Here is a 26,573-nt window from a genome sequence, read left to right as displayed (position 1 = left end):
TTTTGATAAAATATTGATTTTTTTTAGAATGTTTATATATACTGTATATATAATTATATAATCAAAGTTTTAATTATAACTTTATTCTTATAAACAAGTATAAATTTATAAATTTTTTGATTCATTAAGGCTCATGAACAGGTTTGAGCTCGAGTCAAGCCTAAGCCAATTCAACTCGAGTTCGATTCATTAAATTTTTATTGAGTTTGAATTCGAATTCATTAAAATCTTAATAAATAAATTCAAACATATTAAAATTCAATTCAACTCAACTGATTTGTAACCCTACATACAGACAATACTGCATCGACAGGGTTGGCTCATGAAGCAAAACAATAAAATGTTTTCAAGAAAGTGGAAACAGAAAACATGTTTCACTTTCATGTTTTAAGGTTGATGACAAGAAGAAAAGCTAGAGAATCATAGGCTAGTCTGAAATCGAATTTGGTCAGGTTTTAAAAACATTTTTACTATGCATTGCCACATTAATTTCATTAATTTCTTGCACCTCCTATATAGATCCGCCACAGTATCCTCTCTTAGCATATTATGGGTTGGTTTGGGAAGTGGGTTGATTTTTTAGTTTTTTTAGTTATTTTAGCCTGAACTAAAAAACTTAGTTTGGGAAGGGCTTTTTGATTTTTTGATTTTTTTGACGTTTATTGTGAAAGAATAGTGTAATGATTATGGGTTGAATGTGATGTTTTATTTTTTGTGACTAAAATAGCATATTTTATTTTTTGTGACTAAAATAACCAAAAAAAGCCTCAACCAAGGCTTCCCAAACGAAGCCGCATTTAAAGTGAAAAATAAATGGAAAAGTGAAAATTCATTTCGGTGACTGATATCTATTTCTATGGAGAGATTCCCATCTCATTTAGAATTCGTTTGGAAAATGAGTTGATTTTTTGACTTTTTAATTTTTTTGACTATTTTAGTTTGAGACTAAAAAATCTCATTTAGGAAGAATTTTTTAAGTTCCTTAATTTTTTGTGAAAGAAAAAATATAATAATTATAGATTAGATATAATATTTTATCTTATTAAATTAAAATACCTTATTTTATTTTATATGATTATTTTAACCCAAATCATAATTCCCAAACGGAGGCTTAATAAGCTTGCAAATTTATGTCATCAAAATATAGAATTAATGGTATATAACAAAAATAAATTTCTTCACACGCAACCCAATATATGATGATGGGGTTGAAAAAGTGTAAGAATATAAAAAAAAAAAAAAATTCATAAATTCGAACTCAACTGTGAAACAAAGTGGTGGAGCCCACATCTGTTGTGGGCCCATCTGTAGACGTCACCACTTTGTCTTTGTCTCACATCAATGACTAGTGTCCTCGGAGCATAGTTATATATATGGCTTGTTTTATAAAATTAGTTAAAAATTAATTTCTAAAATTTTTTTGAAAAAAAATATATAAAAAAATAATAAGATGATCTAAAATAAATTAAAATTTAACTTTTAAATTTTTATGTTCTTCCCAAAATAATTAGTCTAAAATCATGAGTATCATATTTAGAAAATCTATTAATCCCGCTTAAAATTATAAATCTCACGATTTTGGACCAATTAAAAGTAGGGGTGAGCAGCGGATATATCGATCCGTCAAAACCGACCGAACCGAACCGATCCGCCGCATTTTGGACTGATACGTGATGACGAGCGGACGGTTGCGGATTGATTTTCTCCAATCCGCCAATTTGACGGACGGATGGCGGATTTGAGATTCCTTTGGCCACAACCGAACCGCCGAACCGCCAAACCGCGAGCACCCATAATAATTTATAACACTCTATGTTTTCAATTTATTTAAATATTTTGTTTGTGTTTTCAATTGAAAAAGAGTTTAAATATTCTGTTGAAAAAAAGTTTTCAACTTGAATATATTTTTTGAATTGAAAAAAATAAACGTATTATTTATCTATATTTTTTTATTTTTAAATTTAACTCTAAAAATAATAAATAGAAAATATGATATATGGTGGTTGGTTTTTGTTTTCAAAAACATATATAAATGTAACAATACAGAGACATACAATCTCTATTACTGCCCTGTTCATGGTTTTGGTAGTTTGAATTGTTATTATATTTTAAGAACCACAGATTGTAATACTTTATGTGGATGAATCATGCTGTGATTGTAATATGTGGATGAGCCATGTAGTGATTGTGATATTATAACGTTTCAAACTTTCTTTTTTTGGATAAGATATACAATGATTGTAATAGTTTTTTAAGTCATTGACTATAATACTTTTTTTTTTTTTTTTTAGGAAGTGCACAAGTTGAATTTTATTGAAAATTTATAAAATCTTAAACCGCCAAACCGATTCGCATCCATTCGCCAAACCGCCAATCCGCTCAATCCACATCTGCCGGATTGACGGACGGATGCGGATTGATTTTCTTCAATCCGATAATCTGGCAGACGGATGGCGGATTGGAGGTTTCGTGGCCGCAACCGATCCGCGCCCACCCCTAATTAAAAGTTGTGTAAAATCCTTATCACTGTCATCTCATTTTAAGTTAAAAAACTTTCTTTAGTAATCTTAAATATAAATTAAGCAACCCCGATAAATAACTCGAGAAATGAGAGGCTCGAATGGCCCGAAATACAAAATGACGTCGTTTTGTATTTTTGTTTTTTTGTTTCCATAGCTCGTAGGTTCATAGCTCAGAGAAGAAAAGGAAGAAAGAAGAGGAGAGGAGAAGAAAGAGATAGAGCAGAGAGATTCAAACTCAAAAATCAAACATCAAAACCAAAAATCAAACTCACAAATCAAATCCAGACAGATTCAAATCAAAACCAAAAATCAAACCCTCTCTGTTTTCTGTGTGGGTTTGATTCAAATTAAAACAAAAAATCAAGCCCACTGATGTGTCTTTTCTTAATCTCAACAACTGTTGTCTTCCCCTAAAACAAAGCCCTCTTTCTAGCATTTGCATTCAATTAACAACAAACAATGTTGTTATAATTCTAACATAGTCAGCAAAGTGAAGAAATCATTAAACCCATAACCAATTCTTCATTTGTAATGTGCAGGCAACAAATCATCTTTATAATTCTATAAGAAAGGTGTACCCTTAGAGAGAGAGAGAGAGTTCTCACACCCGGTAATATAGGTTGTGCACGGGCACCATTGTGTACAGCACTGGACTCCAAATTTGCTTTTGTACCGGTCTCCTCTGTGTATACACAGATCTACACACACAGATCTGTGTATACAGATCCCCCTCTCAGTTTTTCTTCTTCTCTTCCTCCTCACCATCTTTTTCTTCTCTCTCTCCTCCTCCTTCTCTCCATCTCTTCTCGTTCTCTCTCTCGCCTCTTCTCTCTTTTTTTCTGTCGGTTTCAGAGAGGGGAAAGGGGGAAAAAAACAAAAAAAAAATGACAATGCTACGTAACTCAAATTTTGTGGCTCAAAAGTGGCTCAAATGGCCAAAACGACGTTGTTTTGAGTACAGAACAACATAAAAATAGGTCACTTTTGAGCCACAAAATTTGAGCTACGAGACATTTTTCAAAAAAAATACTCAAAACAACGCGTTTTAGGTGTTCGAGCCATTTCGAACCACGTGTTTGTCGAGCTACGAAGTATTTTCCTAAAAGAAAATGTTTGGTACCTCAAAATTTTGTGGCTCAAATAGCTCAAATCTGTTAAAACGACGTCGTTTTACACTCATTTACACTCAAAACGATGTCGTTTTGAGTGATTTGAGCTATTTGAGCCACAAAATTTTGAGCTACCTAACATTGTTGTTTCTTAAATCAAGAATCAGCAATGGTTGGTGACCCGAACTCAAAACACTCAAAACGACGTCATTTTGAGTGTAAAACGACATCGTTTTACCATTTTTGAATCATTCGAACCCCATATTTTTGGGATACCAAACATTTTTCATCAAGAATATATTGATGTAGATCTTTCTGAACTATTGATTATGAAATAGAGATTTCCATTCCATTTATGTAATGGAGAACATTTTAAGATCCGTTTGGTTTAATTTTAAAATTATGATTTGAATGTGAAATTGTGTTTTAAGTTTTTAGTTTTTGAATTATAATTTAAAAAAGAAATTTTGTTTGGTTATAAGTTTTAAAAATAGTTTTGGAATAATTTGTAAATTTTTATTTTACTTTATTTTTTATCGATTGATATATAAAATGTAAGAGAATGTGAGAGGAGAGAGGAGAGAAAAAAAATAATTGATTGATTGATTAATAATAATATAAAAAAATAAAAAAGAAAAGAGAAAAATTTTGAAAGTAATTTTGAGTTGTATTTTAAAAATATATTTGGTTAACATATTACATCCAAATTATAATTTAAAAATAGAATTGAATTTAAAAAAATAAACCAAACGCTACATTAGGCCTCATTTGGCAAGTGATGATTTTAGCTAAAAAGTTACTAAAAAAATCAAAAAGCCAACAATCTATACCAAAAAGTCAAAGATTTTCTTTTCTCTCTACTTTTTGTACATCTTTTCGTAAAAAATCAAAAAGTCATTCCAAACATACTAATTTTTTTTACCTGATATTTTAGCCAAACAACTAAAAAATTACTAAAATAGCTTATTTCCAATCAAGGCCTTAATTTCCAAAATATCACCTCATCATGTGTTTGACTAATCGTGTATTTTGATTTGCCTATCATTATTCTTTGCCTTCGTTTGAGATCTGGGTTAACTTTTAGTTTTTTAACTATTTTAACCTAGAGTTAAAAAGTCTCATTTAGGATGAACTTGTTGGCTTTTTTGATTTTTTGTAAAAGAAAAAATGAAATGATTATAATTTAGATATGACATTTTATCTTATTTGGTTTTTAGCCTGTACAGAGAGCAAATATTCAGGCAAGCCCGTACTCCATTCTTCCAAGCTCCGCTTCTATCCGATCACCTGCGTACACAAAGGCGGTGAGCTACTCGGCGGTGTGTGGCCGAAAAACCCCTCCGACGGTCAAATTAGAACACACACCAGGGGATAGATAGAGAGAAGGGAGAGAATTGTGTTTAGTGTTTATCTCACCAAAAATGTCCTGTCCAGCATGGGGGCGCAGACTTGCTTATATACCTTCTGCGCTCCAAATCTACTCCCAGTGATCTCTCGACACGTGGTTCTACTATCCCATCTGCCAGCACAAATCTTGCTGAGCATCACCTAACCCAATTGCCAGCCCACTCTACTGGGAGCTTGGCAGCCGAGCAACATTATCTCGGCTACCAATGGCCATACTCCACTTCAAGCCCAAGCGCACTTGACGGCGTAATGCTCCTCCAACCGGGCTCATTTCTAGCCGTGCTCGACTGCATTCCAACGAAGCCGAGATGGAGGTTGATCAACTTTGTCGTGCCGGGCTGAGGGCGCGTATAGTACAACCGAGCAACGCGCGAGCTGTGGAACCCTTACCTGACTGAACCTTAACCTGCCCAGTCTCCGTGCCAACGAAATCAGGTAGCTCGGTTCCACAAGGCCTTTGCCATTACCGAGCAAGATCACGGCCCAATCTCGGAGCCAAATACCTCGGCCCAACTTCGTTCGGCCCAATCTGTCCGGCTAATTCCACCTTCCCAAATTCAGATCATTAATCTCCCTCTTAATTGCCCCTTAATTCCGTCCGCTGAAGCGTGACTGGGATTACCTACTCCGACCGGGGTATCACCTCCTCGGTCCTCAATTTACTAATCGGCAACCGGGCTAGTCGACATGCATGAATTCAAACTTGCTCGGTCTGACCTTCCTGGCTCTTTGGCTTGCTCGGTCGACGCCTCACCTGACCTTCCTGTCTCTTTGGCTTGCTCGGTCGACGCCTCACCTGACCTTCCTGTCTCTTCAATTCTGACGCTGCCATCAATGGGACACGTGGCGTTCTCCCGTTGGTCCTCGAGCAGCCAACCAACCGTCGCATGAAATTCGAATTTGGGCTGCAATTGGGGCTATATACGTGCCCCGTCTCTCTCTGTTTCATTCTCACTGACCATCTTCCGTCTCAAGCGTCCCAGAGCTGCTGCCCTTCTTCTCTCGCCATTCTTGAGCTCGTGCTCGAAGGAAAAGTCACTGCCCTTCACTAGTAAGTCCTTCAACTCCTCTTTTGTTGCTATCTTCTTTAATATTTCACACATTAGGGCACTAAAACATAGTTTCTAGGGCATTAGTCTTAAGAACCATCCCAAACCTCTCACTGTGAATGGTGTTCTTCATTTTTCCTGAAGAACACTGAAAATCTGGGCCGGATCGGGCTCCAGGTCTCCATTTGATCCAAAAGGCCAATCTGACCGAGCAAATAACCTGTTTGTCCCAACCTTAGTGGAAACCGGGGTAGGCAAAGGGTTTGGTCGATCGACCGGGCTAATATCTGGTCCGCTTGAACGACCGGGCTCCTTGGCTAACCTTCACAACCGAGGTGGTTTGGCACAATCAATGACCGAGCTAAAGTCAAGCTCGTTTCGCGCGACCGCGCTTCCTCTTACACTTGACAACCTTTTCCTGCAGAGTCCAAGGGGACCCTTGACCATTTCTGAGGCTCTCAAAGACCGAGCAACCAACAATCACCAATCAGTGCCGAACCTCCTCAGCCGAGCTAATTTAGCCGGTCGTTCATGGGGAAATTTCGATTTCTCGTAGATACTCCGGCTGCCCTAGTTGCGTTCAGGGAGGAGTACGGCATCCCGGGCGATGTCCACCTTGAGCTTGCAGAAATTGAGACAACGCCTTAGGGCAGAGAGGAGTGCCCCTTCACCGTGCTATCAATCGTTGAAGAAGGCCTTCGTTTCCCACTCAACCCATTGATCACCGAGTTCCTGCGCCGCACCGAGCTTGCACCCACTCAAGTGTCCACCAACACCTACCGAATAATAAACGGTGTGCACGAACTTAACAACCGGCTAGGCACAAACTTAAGCTTAGCCGAGATATTGCGACAGTACACTCTTGGACACACCGGCGATGGTCTCGCCTATTACCTTAAGATTAGGCCGGACAAGGAAAAAATAGTGACCGGTACACCGGACAAGGACCTGCACGATGACGATTTCTTCTGGGTGACTGGTAATTATGAAACAGCCGAGGTACTGGGCTGGTTCATAAGCAAGAACTTCGGTTCCACATGTAAGCCGGTCTGCTTCTGCTCGGTCAATTGTTCCTCTACATTATTCTGTACTTAACCATTTTTCTTATTTCTCCTGCAGCTATTCAAGCCTTGCAAGCCAACTACCAATACCCCAAGGTTGAAGCCATCTGCACCGTGCTCCATTACAACCACCGGGATTGCAACTAGTTGCTCGGCTACACGCCAACCTACAGATATTCGGCACCACGCCGGAGTAAAGTAACAGACTTTCTCCGCGCTCCATCACCTCCTCCAGACCCAACTTTGCCAGACATCCCACTAATTCGGTTGACAAAAGCCGAGGAGATGGCAAAAAGAACCCGCATCAAAAATTTGCTCACAACCACCTCAGCCGAGATACCGAGCATCGCCATACGTTCCCCAGCTGCCGGCCAATCAAGCGGCCCCTTGGTGGCCCTGGCATCTCCAGCCGCCGGGCAAACCAGACAGGAAACCCGCCGGGCTGGCAAAAGGCCTCGCGCAAACCCATCTGTCGAGCTGGTTGCCGAGCTGACGACCGAGCAACCTGCCAACACGGTCGACCCCGTTCCAGCGTGGCGGCCGCAACTGAAACACCGGGGCAAAGAGATCCCGGCAAATGCTTCTGTCAAAGGCGACAGTAAGCACTTGCTTGCCTTTGACCTCTTAAAGGCGCTGCTGCTGCCGAACGACGTGGTTGGCAGCGACCACGTTCTTGACACCCCGCTTGTGAAATCAGCCGTGAAGTCTATGACCAGGGTAAGAATCTCAATCTTTTGCTCCAATTTTCACAAGTGTTTGCACGATTTCTTCTCTGATTGAATTTTGTTTTTGCAGGCCATCCAGAAGCAGCACTTGGTCATGGAACGCATCCACCGACTTGGGCAGAAGGCCAGTGATACCGCCAGCCAAGTCCAGAGCCTCCAGACCGAGCTAGGCCGAGCAAAATCGTCACTCCAAGTCGCCAGTGCTGACAACAACAAGTTGCTCAACCAGCTTAGCGAAGCCGAGCAAAAGAGAGACACGCTCCAGACTGAGCTGGACAAGCTCAAAAAGTCCAGGGAGAAAGAACGTGAAGACACCAATAACGCCGGTTTTAAAGAGGCAGAAGACAGCTATAAAAAACAAGTATTTGCCACCCAGGACATCTATTTCAAAGCTGGATGGAAGGCTGCCTGTCAACAGCTCGGTCAAGGTCCTGACACCGACGTGTTTGCCTCTCCACCAGCTGTCTTCTTACCAACCTACCTCATACCATATGCCCACGACGTCTTCAGCGCGTTGCAGGCTGAGGCCGAAGAAGGACTTGAGGGAGAAGTCGAGGTAGATGCTGAGGTAGAGGACCAAACCGAGCAGGAGCAGACCGGCCAGACTGTGACCGGTGTCTAGGACCAAACAGCACCGGTCAACTTGGAAGCTGATGAGGAATTCCCAGACCTTTCCCCCTTTGACTAGTTTTGTGTTTTCTCTCTTTTTTGTCTGCAAATGTAACCGGGCTAAGTTCCCCATCTCTTGTATTTACTTTTTATCAATGAAAAGCTCCGATTTCATCAACTGTCTGCACGGTTTTTTTTTTTTCACCTCTACCTTCAGCAAAACATCTCGGTTTAAATTACAAAGTTGAACAAATCACCAATTTCATCAACAGGAATAACCATCGCGGTTGGAAATCCCAAGCTGAACAAGTCATCAACTCTTTCAACCGGAATAAGTCATCTCGGCTGGGATCTTCAAAGTTGCACAAGTTTTCAACTCTTCCAATCGGAGTAAATCATCTCGGTTGGGAATCCTAAGTTGAACAAGTCATCAACTCTTCCAACCGGAATAAATCATCTCGGTTGGGAATCCTAAGTTGAACATGTCATCAACTCTTCCAACCGGAGTAAATCATCTCGGTTGGGAATCCTAAGTTGAACAAGTTATCAACTCTTCCAACCGGAATAAATCATCTCGGTTGGGAATCCTAAGTTGAACATGTCATCAACTCTTCCAACCGGAGTAAATCATCTCGGTTGGGAACCCTAACCCAAATTAATGTGACTATTTTATTTTTTTGTGACTATTTTAACCCAAATCCTTTATGCTAAACGAAGCCTTTGTTTTTTTCTACCATGTAAATACATTACTCCGAATGCACAATTAATGTGCTATTTAAAATACAGTAATGATTCAAACCCCCACAAAACATCACCCCCACAACTCCCACTCACTTGTGATTGGTCCAAGTAAGAAAGAGAAAGAAAAAAAAAAACAATACAAACACATCATTGGTCTATATCACTGTGGGGGTGGTGAAAGTCTCCCCAAAAGAGAGTCCCAAACATTTTCTTTTAAAATAATAATAATTAATAAATAAGTACTTTGTGTGGTACTAAAATGTAACTTGGGTGCACAGTAATTATTGTTGCGCGGCTAATGAAACCTTTTTCAGGTTTCATTCTGACGATCTGAACCATTTACTTTTTAAAAGATATCGCATAAAACGTGCTTGTAAAAATTCAAGTTAATTGAATATCGGTATCCATTTCATCAAGTCATGTTTGTATTCAGATTTATACTGAAAATTAAATTTACTATTCAATTTTTTAGATATAAATATGTCTTGATGAAAAGGATATCAATGTTTGATTATCTTAAATTTTTTCAATTATATTTTACTCGATGCCTTTTAAAAAATAAACGATTTAAATTGTCAAGATGAGATCCGAAAAAAAAAATCTTATTAACTGCGCAACAATAATTGCTACACATAGTGCACAGCAGCCCCTCCAAACTCACCAAAATGTGGCTATGCCACAAATAGATAGATGGTGGAGATATAATTGCTATAGTGCCGACACTAAATAATTTAGAGATATGTCATACATATAGAGAGAGAGTATTTAGAAATAGAGTTGGATTAAAATACAAAATAAATTAAAATAATTAATAAGATAAATCAATTATTAAATCAACTATAAAAAAAGATCAATCAACTTTTCAAACACAATTTTTTTAATTAAACTAAAATTATCAATAAAAAAAATCAACTACTCAACTAAAATAACTTACTTTCTAAACAAAACCATTATGTGATTCTCTGGTGAGGATGACGGGTTCATGTCAAAAACAACGGTCCAAATCAGATAATTGAAATATGCAATCTGCTGCCACCACTCATGGTCGGCCAAAATCACATTAACCCCACCTTCCATAACTCTCTCTCGCTCTCTCTCCTACCACAACTCTTACCTTTCAACAATTACCCCCAACTTGGGTTCCATCTCCAAATCACACTCAACATTTCCTTTGCAAGACTCCTGCAGTTGAAAGTTCATTTTCTTTCCTCAGATTCTTTCAGCTGTACCTTCTTGACAAGGGCATCTCTAGATCACAAGTCACTAATTTTGGTTCGAATTATTGTTTAAGCAACTAAACGAACTTCCACTTTTGGGTTCTTTTTTAGAAGATTTGGTAATAGACCTCCTACTGTCTAATTTATCTTTTAAAATGGCAATAATTATATAGGTATTTTTAAAATCTCCTAATATTTTAAAACTTGTTTCTTTTATTATATTACCCTTATATCTATCAACTCTTCTATTAAGCCATCTTCACAGTTTATGATTCAGAGTAAAATTTTACTTTGAATCAGAATAAAGTTTACTATGATTCAAAGTAAAATTTTATATCGTTAAGCAAATCAACATATTTTTAATCAGAATAAAATTTTATTTTGAATTATAGTAAATTTTACTCTGTTTAGAGTAAAATTTCAAAGTGAAGGCAATTATACTTTAGTTATTTGCTGAAAAATCATAGTTATAAAAGTTTTTTAGCCTTAAACATTAATTTATTGCAAAAATCTAACTAAGAAAGCTTGATCTAAGTTTTATTGCCTTCCTTTTTCCTCAGTTTTATTGGCAACTAGACATATGGTTAATATGAACAAATTCTTTTCCAAAGTTAATGCATTTCAACCAAAGTGGAACAATTTCTAACACTAAAAACCCCAATCAAGTACTTCCATATAGCATCAAACTTTTCATAAAAACTCGATGCAGATCAAGAATGAAATTTGAACGATTCATAATTTGAAGAATAAACAAGAGACTAAGATTTACAAGAAGTTCGGGAGACGACGATGCGAAATCGTTGTGGTAGAGGTGCATGAAGCCTCTGGTTTCTTCAATTCTAGGGTTTCCAAAAGAGAAATGGAAGGCTTGACTGGTATTGGATGCGGAGGACGGGGTGGCGCCAGAATCATGGTGGTTGGTGGCCGAAATACATTGGTAGACGGTGTTCTGACAACTGAGGTGGTCTCTTACATGGCTATGAAGAGAAGCTGCATTTAAAAGGGGAGGGGAGAGACAGAGAAGGTGGGGAGAAAGTGGGTGGAGAAGGTGGGAATATTTAGTTGAAGGTATAATAGTCTAATAAAATATTTAAATAATAAATTGTCCTTTATGCAAGACTTTGTAATTATGAGGGGATTTAGAAAATATAATTTTTTTTCTTAATCCTTTTAATAATGAAAGGAAGGTAAAATGGATTTATAGCCAAATTTCTCTTCTTTTTTCTTTTAAATACATATATATATATATATATATATATATATATATATATATATGTGTGTGTGTGTGCGCGCGCGCGCGTGCGCCTATTTAGTGCAACTTCTAAAAAAATAGAAGATCAAAATCTAAATACCTAAGCTAAAAGCATCTCCTTTCTCAACAACTCAATAATCATCTTTTCTTACCCTTTTTTAAGTCCATTTTTAGCTCATGAATATACTCTAAAGGTTACAGTCATAAGCACCTTCGTAAACTGTACTAAATGGGATTTTCACCATGTAGGGGAATAATAATGCAAAATTACAAGTGGGGAAATTTTTTGTTAAAAAATTCCAAGATTTCTAGCATTTTAGGTGAGAAGGTTCATGCATGGGGAAAGAAATGAGATTGTCACTATGAGGGAATGGGTCACTAGATAACTGCATTATTTCTCTAGAAAGTGGACAAACCTTAGCAGAGGGGAAGCTGATTTAGAGACATTACAACAAACAATAATGCTGCAGAAAAAAAGGTTGTGGAGTCTACCTCTTTTTGGTGCAGATTTGTACTTTTCATTTGTTTTTGGATGGTTATGCTCACAACTCAAAAGCAAAAAAATACATACATACTAACTGGATAACATTTTAGATTTTTCATGAATTGCCGTCCAAACATTAATCCACCATGTAACAGTACCCTCAATCAACAGAGAGAAATTTAAAAACAAAATGACCACAGGAATAGGAAAGCATTCTCAATGTCTGAGCATAGATTATGTATAAACTGTTATTTATACTACACCTATCACAGAACTTAGTCATGATTTCTTCTCCTTAGCTAGCTCTAAAGAAAAATTATTCAGTAGTTCTAGAATTGGAATATTAATGTGACATGTGTACGTGATTCTCTTGACTAAAGAAGTCACACAAAAAAAGATGGATAGGACCAACCTTATTTTCCACTCAACCAATCAAGGTGGGTCTGGTCAGCTTCATTCATTATGTGACTACTACACTTAGGGGTATTTGGGATTATCTAAATAAGTATATTTTTTTACTTTTTATGAAAAAAAAAAATAAAATATGAGTTGGATTTGAAGTAATATAGTAAAAAAGTGATGTGACTCAAATAAGATGATTGTGACCCAAATAAGATATTGTTCATTTTAGCACATGCCAAACACTCCCTTATTGGTCTGCAAGCATCATATTAGCATGCAATGCTGAGTTGGTACTCCGAATCATCCAAGTAAAAAGATAACATGATTTAGCATTTCCACTCCTGTCTCATTCTTTCAAATACCAAATGAAGCACATTATTGTACAATATACCCTAGCATGTGCTCTAAATTATTATTCCCGATTCTAAGCGTACAGATACAATCAAAAACAAGAAGACAAAGAAAACTACTAACCTACAAAGAAGACATAGGCAAGAATAGTAATTTTGCCGGATATGTACATACAAGAGAAGGCTTCCTTTCCTCACTATATTTAAAACCTGCAAAATCATTATCTTCATAACACAACAAAATGTTACTATTCATCATTGCATTATATTAGTCAGTTAATCTGTCTTTCTTGTCCCTAGTTGTCAATTCAATACCATCTCAGTAAAACCCAGACAGTTTATTCATCATCAAGACTGTGAAAAGGGTTTCAAGATTCAGATAGTTTCTTCTGTAATTCTAGATGAAACCGAAGGGCATTTTAGGATATATCAGCTTCCATGATAAAGATAACATTTTAGAAAAGTTTTCGAGTTTCTTTTGCTACAACTAGCTGAGATAGAACAGTAGCAGAGTACATACCTCATCATGTCAAGCAAAGCCATCACAATATTTCTCTTGCTCCTCAACATCTCTTTGTTCCCAGCCATCTCTGCTTTGAACCAAGAAGGCCTCTCTCTACTCTCATGGCTTTCTACCTTCAATTCATCTTATTCTGCCACTTTCTTCGCTTCGTGGAATGCAACCCACCAAAACCCTTGTAAATGGGACTATATCGAATGTAACAGCAATGGGTTTGTTTCAGAAGTAACTATTAGCTCTATCAATCTTGGCACAACCTTCCCTATTCAGTTACTCTCTTTCAACTTCCTTACCACCCTTGTCCTTTCACATGCAAACCTCACAGGAGCAATTCCATCTTCAATTGGAAACTTGTCATCACTGGTCAGCTTGGATCTCAGTGTCAATGCTCTAACAGGAAGAATACCACCAGAAATCGGAAAATTATCCCAACTGCAGCTCCTATCACTGAGTTCTAATTCCTTACACAATGGAATTCCGACTGAAATCGGTAACTGCTCAAAGCTTCAACAACTTGAACTGTTTGATAATCAGCTCTCTGGAAGAATTCCACTAGAAATAGGGCAGTTATGGGCTCTACAAATCTTTCGAGCTGGGGGAAACCTGGGAATTCATGGAGAGATGCCAATGCAGATATCACAATGCAAAGAACTAGTTTTTCTTGGTCTTGCAGATACCGGGATTTCAGGGAATATTCCATATAGTATTGGAGAGTTGAAGAATCTCAAGACTCTTTCAGTATACACAGCAAATCTCACTGGTGAGATTCCACCTGAAATTGGTAATTGCTCGGCCTTGGAAGATCTGTTTGTGTATCAGAACCAAATTTTTGGAGAGATTCCAAGTGAACTAAGCTTGCCGAAAAATCTCAAAAGATTGTTACTTTGGCAAAACAACCTTAGTGGGTGCATTCCAGGATCTCTTGGAAAATGTTCAGGCTTGACGGTCGTTGATTTCTCAATAAATTCTCTAACGGGTGAGATTCCTCCATCTCTTGTGAATTTAACTGCTTTGGAGGGGCTTCTTTTGTCCGAGAACAACATTTCTGGAAAAATTCCACCATTCTTTGGAAACTTTTCCCGCTTGAAGCAACTTGAATTGGATAACAACAGATTCTCCGGGGAGATTCCACCCACCATCGGGGAATTAAACGAGCTCTCTCTGTTCTTTGCTTGGAAAAATCAACTTCACGGAAGCATACCATCCGAGCTGGCCAACTGCAAGAAGCTTCACGCGATGGATCTCTCACACAATTATCTTACTGGGTCAGTTCCAAACTCGCTTTTCAATCTCAAGAACTTAACTGAATTGTTGTTGATATCAAATGAACTCTCTGGAGGAATTCCAGCAGCTATTGGCAATTGCACCAGCTTGACACGTTTAAGGCTGGGTTCAAACGTTTTAGCTGGTCAAATTCCACCAGAAATTGGGCAATTACAAAGTTTGAGTTTTCTAGAGTTGTCACAAAATCAATTTACCGGAGAAATCCCTCCAGAGATTGGCAACTGCACTCAGCTAGAAATGGTTGATTTGCATGAAAATAAGCTCCAAGGCATGATCCCAACGTCCATTGAATCTCTTGTAGAACTGAATGTTCTAGACCTCTCCATGAACAAAATATCAGGCATCATTCCTCAGAATTTGGGCAAGCTCAAATTTTTAAACAAACTTGTATTAAATGGGAACTACATTACTGGTTTGATTCCTAAATCACTGGGAGTATGCAAGGATTTGCAGTTGTTGGATATGAGCAACAACAGAATCAGTGGTTTAATCCCCGATGAGATTGGTCACCTGCAAGGATTAGATATCTTATTGAATTTGAGTTGGAATTTTTTGAGTGGACCCATCCCAGAAGGCTTTTCAAACTTTTCACAGCTTGCAAACTTGGATCTCTCTCACAATATGTTAACAGGAAGCCTAAGAGTACTGGGTAATCTGGACAATCTTGCTTTTCTGAATGTCTCGTATAATAATTTCTCCGGTTTTCTTCCCAATACCAAGTTCTTCCAGGACCTCCTGGACACTGTTTTCCTTGGTAATCCAGAGCTCTGCACTAACAGAAACAAGTCCAAGCTTAGCACAAACCTACACAGTAGCAGATATACTAAAAGCCTCATTATATTGTCAGTACTCAGCATAACTGCTACTACAATAATTGTGACTATTGGAGTAATTTCTCTCATCAGAGCGCAAGGAAATAAAGTTGGGCGGAATGATGAAGAAGATGAACTGGAGTGGGAAATCACCCCATTCCAAAAGTTGAACTTCTCGGTGGATGATATTGTGACAAAGCTTTTGGATTCTAACATTGTTGGAAAGGGTTGTTCAGGAGTGGTCTATCGTGTTGAAACCCCAACGCGACAGGTCGTTGCGGTGAAGAAGCTGTGGCCAACAAAGAGTGATGAGTTTCCAGAGAGAGACTTGTTTTCTGCAGAAGTTACAACACTTGGATCAATAAGGCATAAAAATATAGTGAGGCTTCTGGGCTGGTGCAAAAAAGGAAAAAGTAGATTGCTCTTGTTTGATTACATCAGTAATGGAAGTTTAGCTGGATTGCTCCATGAGAAGAAGATATTCTTGGACTGGGATGCGAGGTATAAGATCATACTGGGAGCTGCTCATGGTTTGGCTTATCTTCACAATGATTGCTTTCCTCCCATAGTTCATCGCGATGTGAAGTCCAACAACATCTTGGTGGGATCACAGTTTGAAGCTTTCATTGCAGATTTTGGGCTTGCAAAGCTTGTTAAATCTTCAGATTATTCAAGTGTTTCCAACACAGTAGCAGGTTCTTATGGGTACATAGCTCCTGGTAAGCTCTCTCTTTTTCTTTCCTTTTTTTAGCTATGCTTTGTTCTGAACTCATAGAATAGTTTGCACATGCTTTTGGATTCAATGTAAGATTAATCATTTTCTAGATAAAAATGCAATGTTTTCAGAATCTTTTCTGAACTATTCTCAAAATGCTCCATAACACATTTTCAATTCCATCATCATCACTAACTTGTCAAAACCTTCTTCTATCACTCAAAATTCTCTAGTTTCCTGTTGTGTTACACTGTTATGTCAATTTCATCCTGAAATGTTCCCGACAATCACCAAGTTTCGATTTTTTCTATATTATATATATATATATATATATATATATATCAGATTTCCATCCTGCATCTCACTACAATGTGTTCATTATAAAATGGGGAAACTATTAACTTAGCACAGAAGACTAACAATAACTGGTTACAAATTGCAGAATATGGATATAGCTTAAGGATCACAGAGAAGAGTGACGTATATAGCTATGGCATTGTGCTCCTAGAGGTCCTAACAGGGATGGAACCAACTGATCGGCGGATTCCTGAGGGGGGCCACATTGTTAGTTGGGTTAACCAGGAACTACGAGAAAAGCATAGAGAATTCACATCAATTCTTGATCAGCAACTACTTCAGAGATCTGGCACACAAATTCAAGAGATGCTTCAAGTGCTTGGGGTGGCTCTACTTTGTGTGAACCCTTGCCCAGAGGAGCGACCCACAATGAAAGATATCATAGCAATGCTCAAAGAGATCAAGCACGAAAATGAAGATTTCGAAAAACCCAATTCTATCAAAAAGGGATTAGTACCCAACCTGAAAGCAGCAGCTCACTGTTCTAGTTTCTCTAGATCGTCTGAACCCCTAATTAGATCACCTTCCCATTTGTCATAGTTATTTCAAAGTCTTATGTTTGAATTAATTGGGCGTTGTTTTTTTATGTTTGAATTAATTGATTTTTACATGTAACAAATAAATTGTATAGATTAATATTAAAAATTTGTAAGAAGGTTTAATATTGATTGTATATTGATATTCTACTTTCCTTCATTCCATTTGGGAAATAAATTGTTACTCTTATGACTTCTCAATAAAGCCAAAGCAAATTGGTACGTTCATTTCAGTACAGGAATCATACAAATGGGTTCTTCAAAACGTGGATTGCAAAAGTTCAATTGAATAGATAATGACAAACCAATATTTCATCCTAAGAATACAAAAATTCTTAAAAGTAAGCAGCTTATATTTTACACAAATAAATATTATCAAACAATCATAACTTGTTAATTGGCTAATATACACACAGTATACATACTAGCTTAAATATCGAACACGCATACAATTTTTAGTGCAAAGCCTGGCTTTCAAGATGGCAGTAATAAACTATTTAGTATATGACAACTAAGGTTCCCCCAACTGCTATCTTCACAACTAAAGAATTTCAGGCTTCTCTCTTTCACCAATATCAGATACCAGCGTCTGAAGCTGAACGAATGGTTCACTCTTGCTATTTCAGGGGACCACAACATGCATTCTGGAGCAATTAGGTTAGCACTCGCTTTCCATGGCTGTAAAGCCTTACCCTCCATTCACGTGAACTAGAAAAGAACTGGAGGTGCTACAATATTAAGGAATCCATCGACATTACTCAATAAGCAATTGCAGTTCTCCAACAAGGGCCCAATAACACAGACAAACAGAATTCTAGTCCTTCGGGTTGTATGTGGGGAAGTTAGGATGATAAAAAAGCTATGGTGGTGACAAATTCTAGGTTGGCATCAGCCACACGGAACATACAATTATGGGAAAGCTATGGACCACGAAACCATTACAAGGCCCCTAACATCCCTTTCGGTGAAGATAAAGAGATGTCATGTTCCATTTTCTTGAAAGATACATTGCTTTTAGTCAGGTCATATCAAACCATGTTACGCCCGCAGATACAGTTTAAACAAACCTATCAAACTTTAATGACCACGAATGCAAGTAACATTAGACAGAGCTGCTTATTTTCATGGTACTTCCCATGCAAGCAACAAGTATTATCATGTCCATTAAAACATTTGTTTATGTACGACTCCAATCCTGCCTCTTCTCAAGCCATCATCACCGTGTGCATTACAACATTCATTTAATTCTACACCATAGTTATCAGAATCCCGATCCGGATCTTACGATCCTACGATCTTACGATCTATTTAAGTACAATCGATCCGGATCGTGTAAAAAACTCCTTATAGGTAGGATCTTTCGATCCTGGTAGTGGGATCTTATAGGATCGTAAAATCCCGATATGAATCCGATCCTATCCGATCCAATTTACAAGCCTTATTTTGTATTGTATGACATATTTTATTGTAAATTTTTTGTTTGTTGTCTAAATACCAATTTATGTGGTCAAAATAAATAATAAAAATTAAGTAGTATTGAATCAAATAGACTAAGAAAAACAAACTAGAAAACAAACATTCAAATATTGCGGTAATTTAAAAAAATTAAATAGTTGGAAAAACAAACTTATCTTTAGCAGAGTCTAAAGAGGGTAAGATGATTGTAATTTTATCCCAATTTTTGGAGAGATTATTTTTGTGACTTGAATCCGCTCCACCAGGGATGCTAACGACAAACCTTATCATTCGGTTAAGTTATTCTTTTGAGTTTTTAATATATTTTCATATCCAACTTTGTTAAATATTTTTTCTTCACTTTTTATGCATTATTGTAGATTGTAAAGTATTTTGTTATAGAATTCTTCTTCTTCTTCACCTTCTTTTTTGATGAAATACAATACTTTTGCCATCGAGTTTTCTATTGTATAATATTATATGTACATTTTACATAGAGTATTATATTTTTCATAATATCTTCACTTTTTTTTAATAGAATATAGGCTCATTTCGTGTATACTTTATAAAAAATATTTATTTAAATTAAATTATTATGTAATCTGTCATTTTCGGTAGGATCTTACGATTCTCGATCCGATTCTACGATCCGATCCTATAAACACCTCCAACGATCCAACGTAGGATCCCGATTTTAACAACCTTGTTCTACACCCTCTTCCTTTCAGGCATCTTTAGCCAAACCCTTGTCGATAAGTACTACTAAGCTTATCGAGTTAAACATTTGCTTTTACAGCAATATGTATTAGCATGAACCAACTGAGACTGGCTCAGTTCGTCCGAACCCTTGCACCTTAGGGAGTCAAGGATCCGATGTACCCAAAAAAAAAAAAAAAAAAAAAAAAAAAAAAAAAAGTTATCAGCATGTGCCTTACAAAAATCATTTAGGTCCAAACTCTGATAAATACTCTTAAGCTTATCCAGTTAAACCATTTTTTTTATAGCTCCTGTCATTATGCAATTATTCGTAATATTATTACTACCAAATTAAGGCAATAAACGGTTACAGTGTCTTATGTATGTGAGGTTGCAAATGGTCACACATATCCGGGCTTTTTCCCTGGGTCTCACCGAAGTTGGCGTTAGGGTTTCTTGTTAGCAAAAAAAAAAAAGGAAGAAGAAGAAAATAATGCACGGCCAATAACACCATTAATAACAACTTATGACAGTTTCTAAAATATATCTATATTATGTTTGGTTAAGGGATTTGGAAAGAAAAAGGAAAAGAGTGTATAAAATTACGTAAAATATAGATATATTTTATTCATATTTCACCTACCTTTTTCCTTTCCGTTTCCAAATCTCTTCCTAAATCCTCCAACCAAATAAAGCGCTGAGGTGTCCTAATTGCCAGGGCAGAACGGGCTGTTTCAAGAGCAATGTAAACTGCCAAAGCAACGTGTACGACCATTCAAAGCAGCACTTGCACTAGAAAAAGCCAGAGTTTCCCTGGCAGTAGCAGTTCCCTACTACCCAATCTAAATGTTCCATTAAATAACATTATTAAGTTCATATTCAGGCTAATTTACTGTTGAATTATCAAATAAATAAATAAAAACCGTATAGAAAATAGTCTCACAAGGAACTGCAAAGAAGAATAAACGTATTGGTCTAGGTCGTATGCTATAATTAGATAATGTAGTGAGAAGACAGCTCAATATTTTTGGGGTAAATTACAAATAAATCTCATGAGATTTGTTTAAAATACGAATCGCCCCTTATAATTTTGAAAATTATATTTTGCCCCTTGAATTTTCTAATTTCATAATGAATAGTCATTTTTATTCATAAATCATCAATTCATTTCACAATTTTTAATGATACTAAAAATATATTTCAATTAATAATTTAGGTATAAGAGATCAGTTAATTCTATTAAATAAAAAATTATGACGAGATATTTGTAATTTTTCAAAATACACAGGGCAATTCGTATTTTAAACAATGGATGTATTTGTAATTTACCTTCTTCTTTTTTTCCCCTATCTTTTTCTTTTCTTTTCTTTTTTATTTTTTCAGTGACACGCAAGAAATTATACTTTGATTCCAATTGAACCCTTGAAACAATAAACAACCAAGATAGAAACTTTTACTGATGCAAAACTATGCAGTTCATCATATTAGACCTGAATTTCCCTAGATGACATTTTTCTTCACAAATGGTATCTCAAGAAGCAAAATACCAAGATTTTTTGGCCAATATTGTACTTATTTTTATGTGTAATACAAAATTTTCAGGAATATATATATATGGGCCAACACCATTTAGCACCATAGAACCAGGGGAACAAAGCATACACACGTTCCAATAAATATAAAAAAAATAAAAAAATAAATAAAAAAAGCATACACACGCACACTGACTACAAAAAGTTATATTACACAATTAAACATTACATAAGCAATAGTTAAACTCGCTACATACGCAACAGTCATATTACAGAAATAAACATTACATAACACACAACAATACTGGCGTAAAACAAAAAAGTAACATGAGTAAATAAAATTTACATTGGGATATCACAATGATCATCACCCATTGGAACCAAAACATGACGCACCTGAAAGCATTGCAAACTACGACCTTGAAATAACTAAAACCAGCTTCACACATTACAACTTTGTCTCTGGATGCCACTTTATGCTGCATCCAACACTTTTGACAAATGGAGAAAATGATCTCAGCTTATAATCACTTAACTATAGATAAATAATTCGGTATTAAGAGGAAGTAGATGAGACAAGGAAAAATTATAGAATACCTGGGTTTTTGCACTGCTGGTATCGGTTGGCCACTGAGAACACGGTCTATGGCAAGGCTCAAGTCCCTAGAGTATACAATTTATCATAATAGCTAATTAGATACTCATTAAAAAGAATACCAATCCGAGAGAAGATTTGCAATCTTTATATAAATAAACCTAGAAGTTACAGAAACCAACCTTCCAGTGACAGGGACATTATTACTCGGTCGTGAATCATCAAACTGGCCATGATACACCAGCTCAAAGGGCCTTCGACCATCCTATTATGAAATGATACAATTTTGTCAACACAGAACATGTCAAATTATGGTGGCAGGGATGGGCATGGCTAGAAACTTTGATCACAATGATTAGTCCATGATGGGGGATTTTAAGGATGGTGATAAAATTGAGCACCTCTGAGGAAAATCTGAGATAAGAAACCACACATGGAAAAAAACTTTAGTATATTAAGTGCAGGTCATTATTACCTTTTTAAATAGGAAAAACTCTGGAGTGCAAACAGCTCCAAAATCTCTTGCAACATCTTGTGACTGCAGAAGAGCATTCTTAGATATATAAAGACCTTATATACTTGGGTTGTAAGGGTTGAGGAATACAAATTCATTTATTAATCAACTTCAGAGGAAGAAGAATTTAAAACCAACAAGAATATAATTATAATCACAAGGTTAAAAGTAATAGGGGAGTGTGTGTTTGTTCATGCACACGTAAAATTAAAAGAAAAACACAAAATTGTTGAGATCTCCTTTGCTCCGTCACCCAAATCATGTCAGTTCTATACATGGTATTACTTTGCTAGCCAATATATTGGCTATGAATTAATCCTGAATTATAAAGGATATGCACATCAATTAGAAAACAACGCTACTGGCAATTGGCCCCAAGAACTGGATGATAAATTGATATATCCTGAAATTTCTCAATCCTTCCGACTCAATTGACTCAAACTTGGCAAGGACAATAATGAAACAATTTACAGAAACTACATGATTCATTTGTAGCCAACAGTATTAAGTATTTCTTTTTGCAACAAAAAACAAAGGGAGAGCCAAACATTCATTTCCTCACAATCATTTTCTTTCATCTTGAAATGCCTCATAATTTGGTTAGATAGTTGATTAAAAAATTACCTAAATTGACTCAACCTTTTATTTTTCCTAAACAGTTGATAAAGTATAATTTCTTTTCACAGCCCTCTTGTTTTTGATCAACAAGATTGCTGACTTGATTAGGAAGTTACTAGAACAGACTTGAATGTTTAGTCTTATATTATCAATAATTCATAATAGGATCATCAATGGTGTGCACTAACTTTCAAATAATAGTTAAATAAAATCCACTAATGGCTATCTTTAAGTCTTTTCTTCCCACATTAAAATTTTACTAATTGTATTAGTTCAAAAAAACACATGCCAGACATTTTACATCAGTGAATTGCAATGGCTATATGGCCAAAAGCTTTTAACATGGCAGGGACCAAAAATTAGGAATGATAAAGTTACTCCAGTATAATCGATGGTCTAGTATTTGTTTTAAATTTTCTTTTTTCCTATTTTTTCTCAGGTTTTGGCTATGGAATGTTCAGGTTTATCAGATTGAGACAGTGTTCTAGGACAACATGAATCCAATTTCGTATGATATGAGAGATTTTACCAGTTAAGCTATTGGCTTCTAGGGAAATGTTTCAGTTGCAACAATAAAATTCTTCAAAAGGGCAGAACACAATGTTAATGAAGAACACTTAGAATATTGAGCTAATGACTAAAAAACAATATGGAAGATTAAAAAACATGTTATGGCCCATGGGGAAAAAATAGAAAATAAAAAGAACAAAGAAGCAGGTTGAGACTTAAAGCTGCTTACCTCATCATAGAGATAAGGGAAAGGATAGTTAAATAGCTTGACTTCCTCTGCAATGAATTGTGGTCCATCCTGTGAGGAATAGTTCGATGTTGGACAAATCACACAATAGCTTCAACACAGCTCAAATCTGAAATTCTAGTGTCATCTGAACCTGTGGATGAGTGGCTACAGAATTTGAAGATATTGCAATAACTCCAAGCCCTTTCTGCATGGGAAAATACAATGAACTTTGAATATGTTACTTCTGGGCGGTCAATGACTCAATAGTTTACCCAATTGCAGATACAAGTGACACAAAAAACAAGCCTTACAGGAGAAAATTCGATCCACTACCAGCCTACCTTCATATAGAAATTTGAAAGCTTCACAATATCTTTTTTCAAGTGTTTAACAAATGGGCAGTGGTTGCAAATGAACATAACCTGCACAATGACACTGTTAATGCGTGCCTCATAATTTCTTATTTGAGAGAGAGAGAGAGAGAGAGGGAGAGAGAGAGAGTCAAATTCAATAAAGAAGCCAAGGTTGAGAAGCTTCTTAAGCTTCAGATGGCCATAATTTCAAGTTCAAAACTAAGCCAATCTGGGAAGTTTATTAAGTTTGCCATGGCCATGGGAGGGGCCCACTACTTCACCCACCCCGATTGTGTTCTATAGGCCCACAGGTCCAGGCGTGGCTGTTAAATCTATGTTTAAAGTCACATTAGCTGCAGATTGAAACTTTTTCATAGCATAAAGAAATCAGAATAACGCTCTAAAGAAAAAGTTGCCATGTAAATACGATAGAAGTGTCTTCCTTTGGTCAGATAACAAAAGAGAAAATAATAGGAAACAGAATAAGAATTGACTAATAACAGAAAGCCCAATATAACCAAACCCTCTCCAAAGCAAAACCTGAAAGGTAAAATTTGTCAAAAGAGAAGCATGTGATGACACCCATTGAGGAGCAAGACCACCATTTTTTCTTGATACGCAGTTAAATGCAGAGCATTATTTGCTGAAAACTTAATATACTGAACTAAAGCATATGCAAATTTCTCTGATGAAGACTTCGACAATCACTTTGCTTCTATTAATTTCTTCCAAAAGTAAATTTTTCTTCCCAGAATTTTGCTATATTTCTTTGTTTTCATTGTTTACATCTTTTCCGTAATTGACTAAAACTCTATTTTACATAGATTTTCAAATTTTTTGTGTGTTTTCCCTCATGATGAATGATAGATAAGAGGGCTATCAGCTTTTGGAAAGTAACTATCTCTATTTTCTTAAGCTTTTGCACATTAAATATGTCATGTGTGGGCAATGGGTACAATGAGAAGATCTGGTTTTACTTTAGATTCTATTTGACTGTTGATATTTGTAATACGGATGTTGATTACTCTACTTGTATACTTGATGTTTGATATCATGGTCTTAGGTAGTGTTTGGTTCATTAGAATGAACCGGAATGGAATGATCATTCCATCAAAATATTCATTCCTATGTTTGGTTAAACTAAAAATATAATGACAAACGCATTACAAACGGAATCATATTTCACTATGTTAAGAGAATGATCATTGCATAAGAAAGTCTAACACTATATTTGGTTGAGCGATTTGGGAAGGGATTTAGAAAGTGAAAGGGAAAATGTGTGAAACTAGATGAAATGTAAGTATATTTTATTCATATTTCACCTACACTTTCCCTTTTCCTTTCCAAATCTCTTCTCAAATCTCCCAACCAAATATAATGTAAGGAATTATCATTCCATCTCATTCCAATGAACCACATAGAGCATTAGTATATAAAGAATCTCATTTTAACCGTATCTCCATAGATAGTTATGCTATGCTTGGTTCATTGGAATGAGTTGGAATGGAATGATCATGCCATCCCAATGTCCATTGTCATATTTGGTTCACTAAAAAAATTATGAAAATTACATTGCAGATATAACCATAATTTATCATTGTAAGGGAATTCTATTCCAATCCACCTTCATTACGGTGAACCAAACACTACCTTATGACAAACATTTGCAAGATGAAATATGTCAATCCCGGTGATTTGGACATTCAAAGTGCAATGTAAATAAAAATGGAGAAGTTCCATTGCCATGGAAGTGATTAACAAACTCATCATCCATGCCATTGCAGTAAATAATAAGGTTAAAAAATAGATAAAGCCCTAGAAAGTAAAAAAAAAAATTGTCACAACAAATCAAAGTTTACCAGCAAAGCAGGGTATGCTTCAAAGTCGTCCAATTTCCACAATTTTCCAGTAAGCGGCTCAGGAAGCTAAATCATAACAGAGAAAGAGAAGTTAAATCATAAAATGACCTACAAAATAAATACATTGATGTGTAAGGAATTAAGAAGTACAAGAGAGGGACCTGAAAGTGAGGAGCTCTGAAGCCAAGAGATACACCTTTGGACTCAGTTCTCGCGGCTCGAACTGCGAGCTTTCTCGCCGGAGAAGGACTGTGGAGTTGCAGAGGAGGGAGGCCCAATTTTGAGGACAGAGAATAAGCGGACATAGAAGAAGAACACCTAGATATGGTTAACGTGCGCCGGAGGCTCAGTAAACGTGTGCCGGCAGCGGACACGGTTACTGCAACCGTGGCCATGAGAGAGAGACGACTGTTGCTCTGAAACTGCAAGTGGTTCGCCGGAGGGCTTCGCATTATCCAAGAGAGAAGGATAATCTTGTGACTTATCGCCGTTTGTCTATTGATTTTTTTAGTTGAATTTTTGACTTTTCATATTGGTTTGGCATTCTTTAAATAATTGATCATTTTATTTTTTTATTTTTTTATCACATCATTCATTCTTTTTTAATATTTTTTTAAAAAAAAATTTAAAAAATATATTTATTTAGACTATTGCAAATCATTAGAAATTAAAAATTTATTTGGTTTGATTATTTTAATTTTTATTAGAGAGAAAGTAAAATTGATAATTAATTAGGTAAATTATTAACAGTGTTACTACTTGTATTAATTAGTGTACGAATTAATATATCAATATTAGTTATAATATTATTATTGACCCAACTTATTATATAAATTATAAATACTAAAAATCTTTTAAATTATGTCATATCATCAATTGATATATTAATTAGTACATTAATCAGTGCATATAGCATTATTCAATTATTAATAAATTCTAATAATTGCATTTAATTTTCTTTAAATTTTATTAAAAATAAGTTTTGATAAAATTGTCTCTAAATATAATTCTTTATAACGATTTTTTACATATGCCGCTAAAAAGCAACAATTAGTACTTT

At 36.1% G+C, this 26,573-nt stretch overlaps 2 protein-coding genes across 2 annotated transcripts; one reads left to right on the top strand and one right to left on the bottom strand.

The window, feature by feature from the left end:
- The first annotated feature begins 11,905 nt into the window (after positions 1–11,905).
- LOC114303150 (uncharacterized) lies at positions 11,906–17,357 on the top strand. Its single transcript, XM_028248302.2, has 2 exons — positions 11,906–16,263; positions 16,702–17,357. Exons 1-2 carry the CDS (start codon positions 13,455–13,457, stop codon positions 17,154–17,156), a joined length of 3,264 nt encoding a protein of 1,087 aa, XP_028104103.2. The 5' UTR covers positions 11,906–13,454; the 3' UTR covers positions 17,157–17,357.
- Positions 17,358–21,027: 3,670 nt separating this feature from the next.
- LOC114303158 (Thioredoxin superfamily protein) lies at positions 21,028–26,032 on the bottom strand. Its single transcript, XM_028248309.2, has 9 exons — positions 25,675–26,032; positions 25,514–25,579; positions 23,643–23,723; positions 23,453–23,506; positions 23,302–23,370; positions 21,906–21,968; positions 21,613–21,695; positions 21,433–21,498; positions 21,028–21,326 (listed from the first exon to the last, which is right to left on the bottom strand). The coding sequence occupies exons 1-9, from the start codon at positions 25,963–25,965 to the stop codon at positions 21,284–21,286; spliced, it is 816 nt and encodes a 271-aa protein (XP_028104110.2). The 5' UTR covers positions 25,966–26,032; the 3' UTR covers positions 21,028–21,283.
- Between the last annotated feature and the right edge of the window lie 541 nt (positions 26,033–26,573).

Source organism: Camellia sinensis, chromosome 3 (genome assembly GCF_055761805.1).
Source record: "Camellia sinensis isolate YWXY chromosome 3, ASM5576180v1, whole genome shotgun sequence".
Lineage (NCBI taxonomy): Eukaryota > Viridiplantae > Streptophyta > Magnoliopsida > Ericales > Theaceae > Camellia > Camellia sinensis.
The sequence above is the reverse complement of the archived record's forward strand: the minus strand, read 5'-3'. Positions and strand labels throughout refer to the sequence as shown.

Coding starts and splice junctions, on each gene's coding strand:
- LOC114303150 (XM_028248302.2), top strand. CDS start 13,455: ATGTCAAGCAAAGCCATCACAATATTTCTCTTGCTCCTCAACATCTCT. Junction 16,264..16,701: donor TTATGGGTACATAGCTCCTG/GTAAGCTCTCTC, acceptor TACAAATTGCAG/AATATGGATATAGCTTAAGG.
- LOC114303158 (XM_028248309.2), bottom strand. CDS start 25,965: ATGCGAAGCCCTCCGGCGAACCACTTGCAGTTTCAGAGCAACAGTCGT. Junction 23,724..25,513: donor AAGCATACCCTGCTTTGCTG/GTAAACTTTGAT, acceptor GTCATTGTGCAG/GTTATGTTCATTTGCAACCA. Junction 21,499..21,612: donor AATGTCCCTGTCACTGGAAG/GTTGGTTTCTGT, acceptor TGTATACTCTAG/GGACTTGAGCCTTGCCATAG.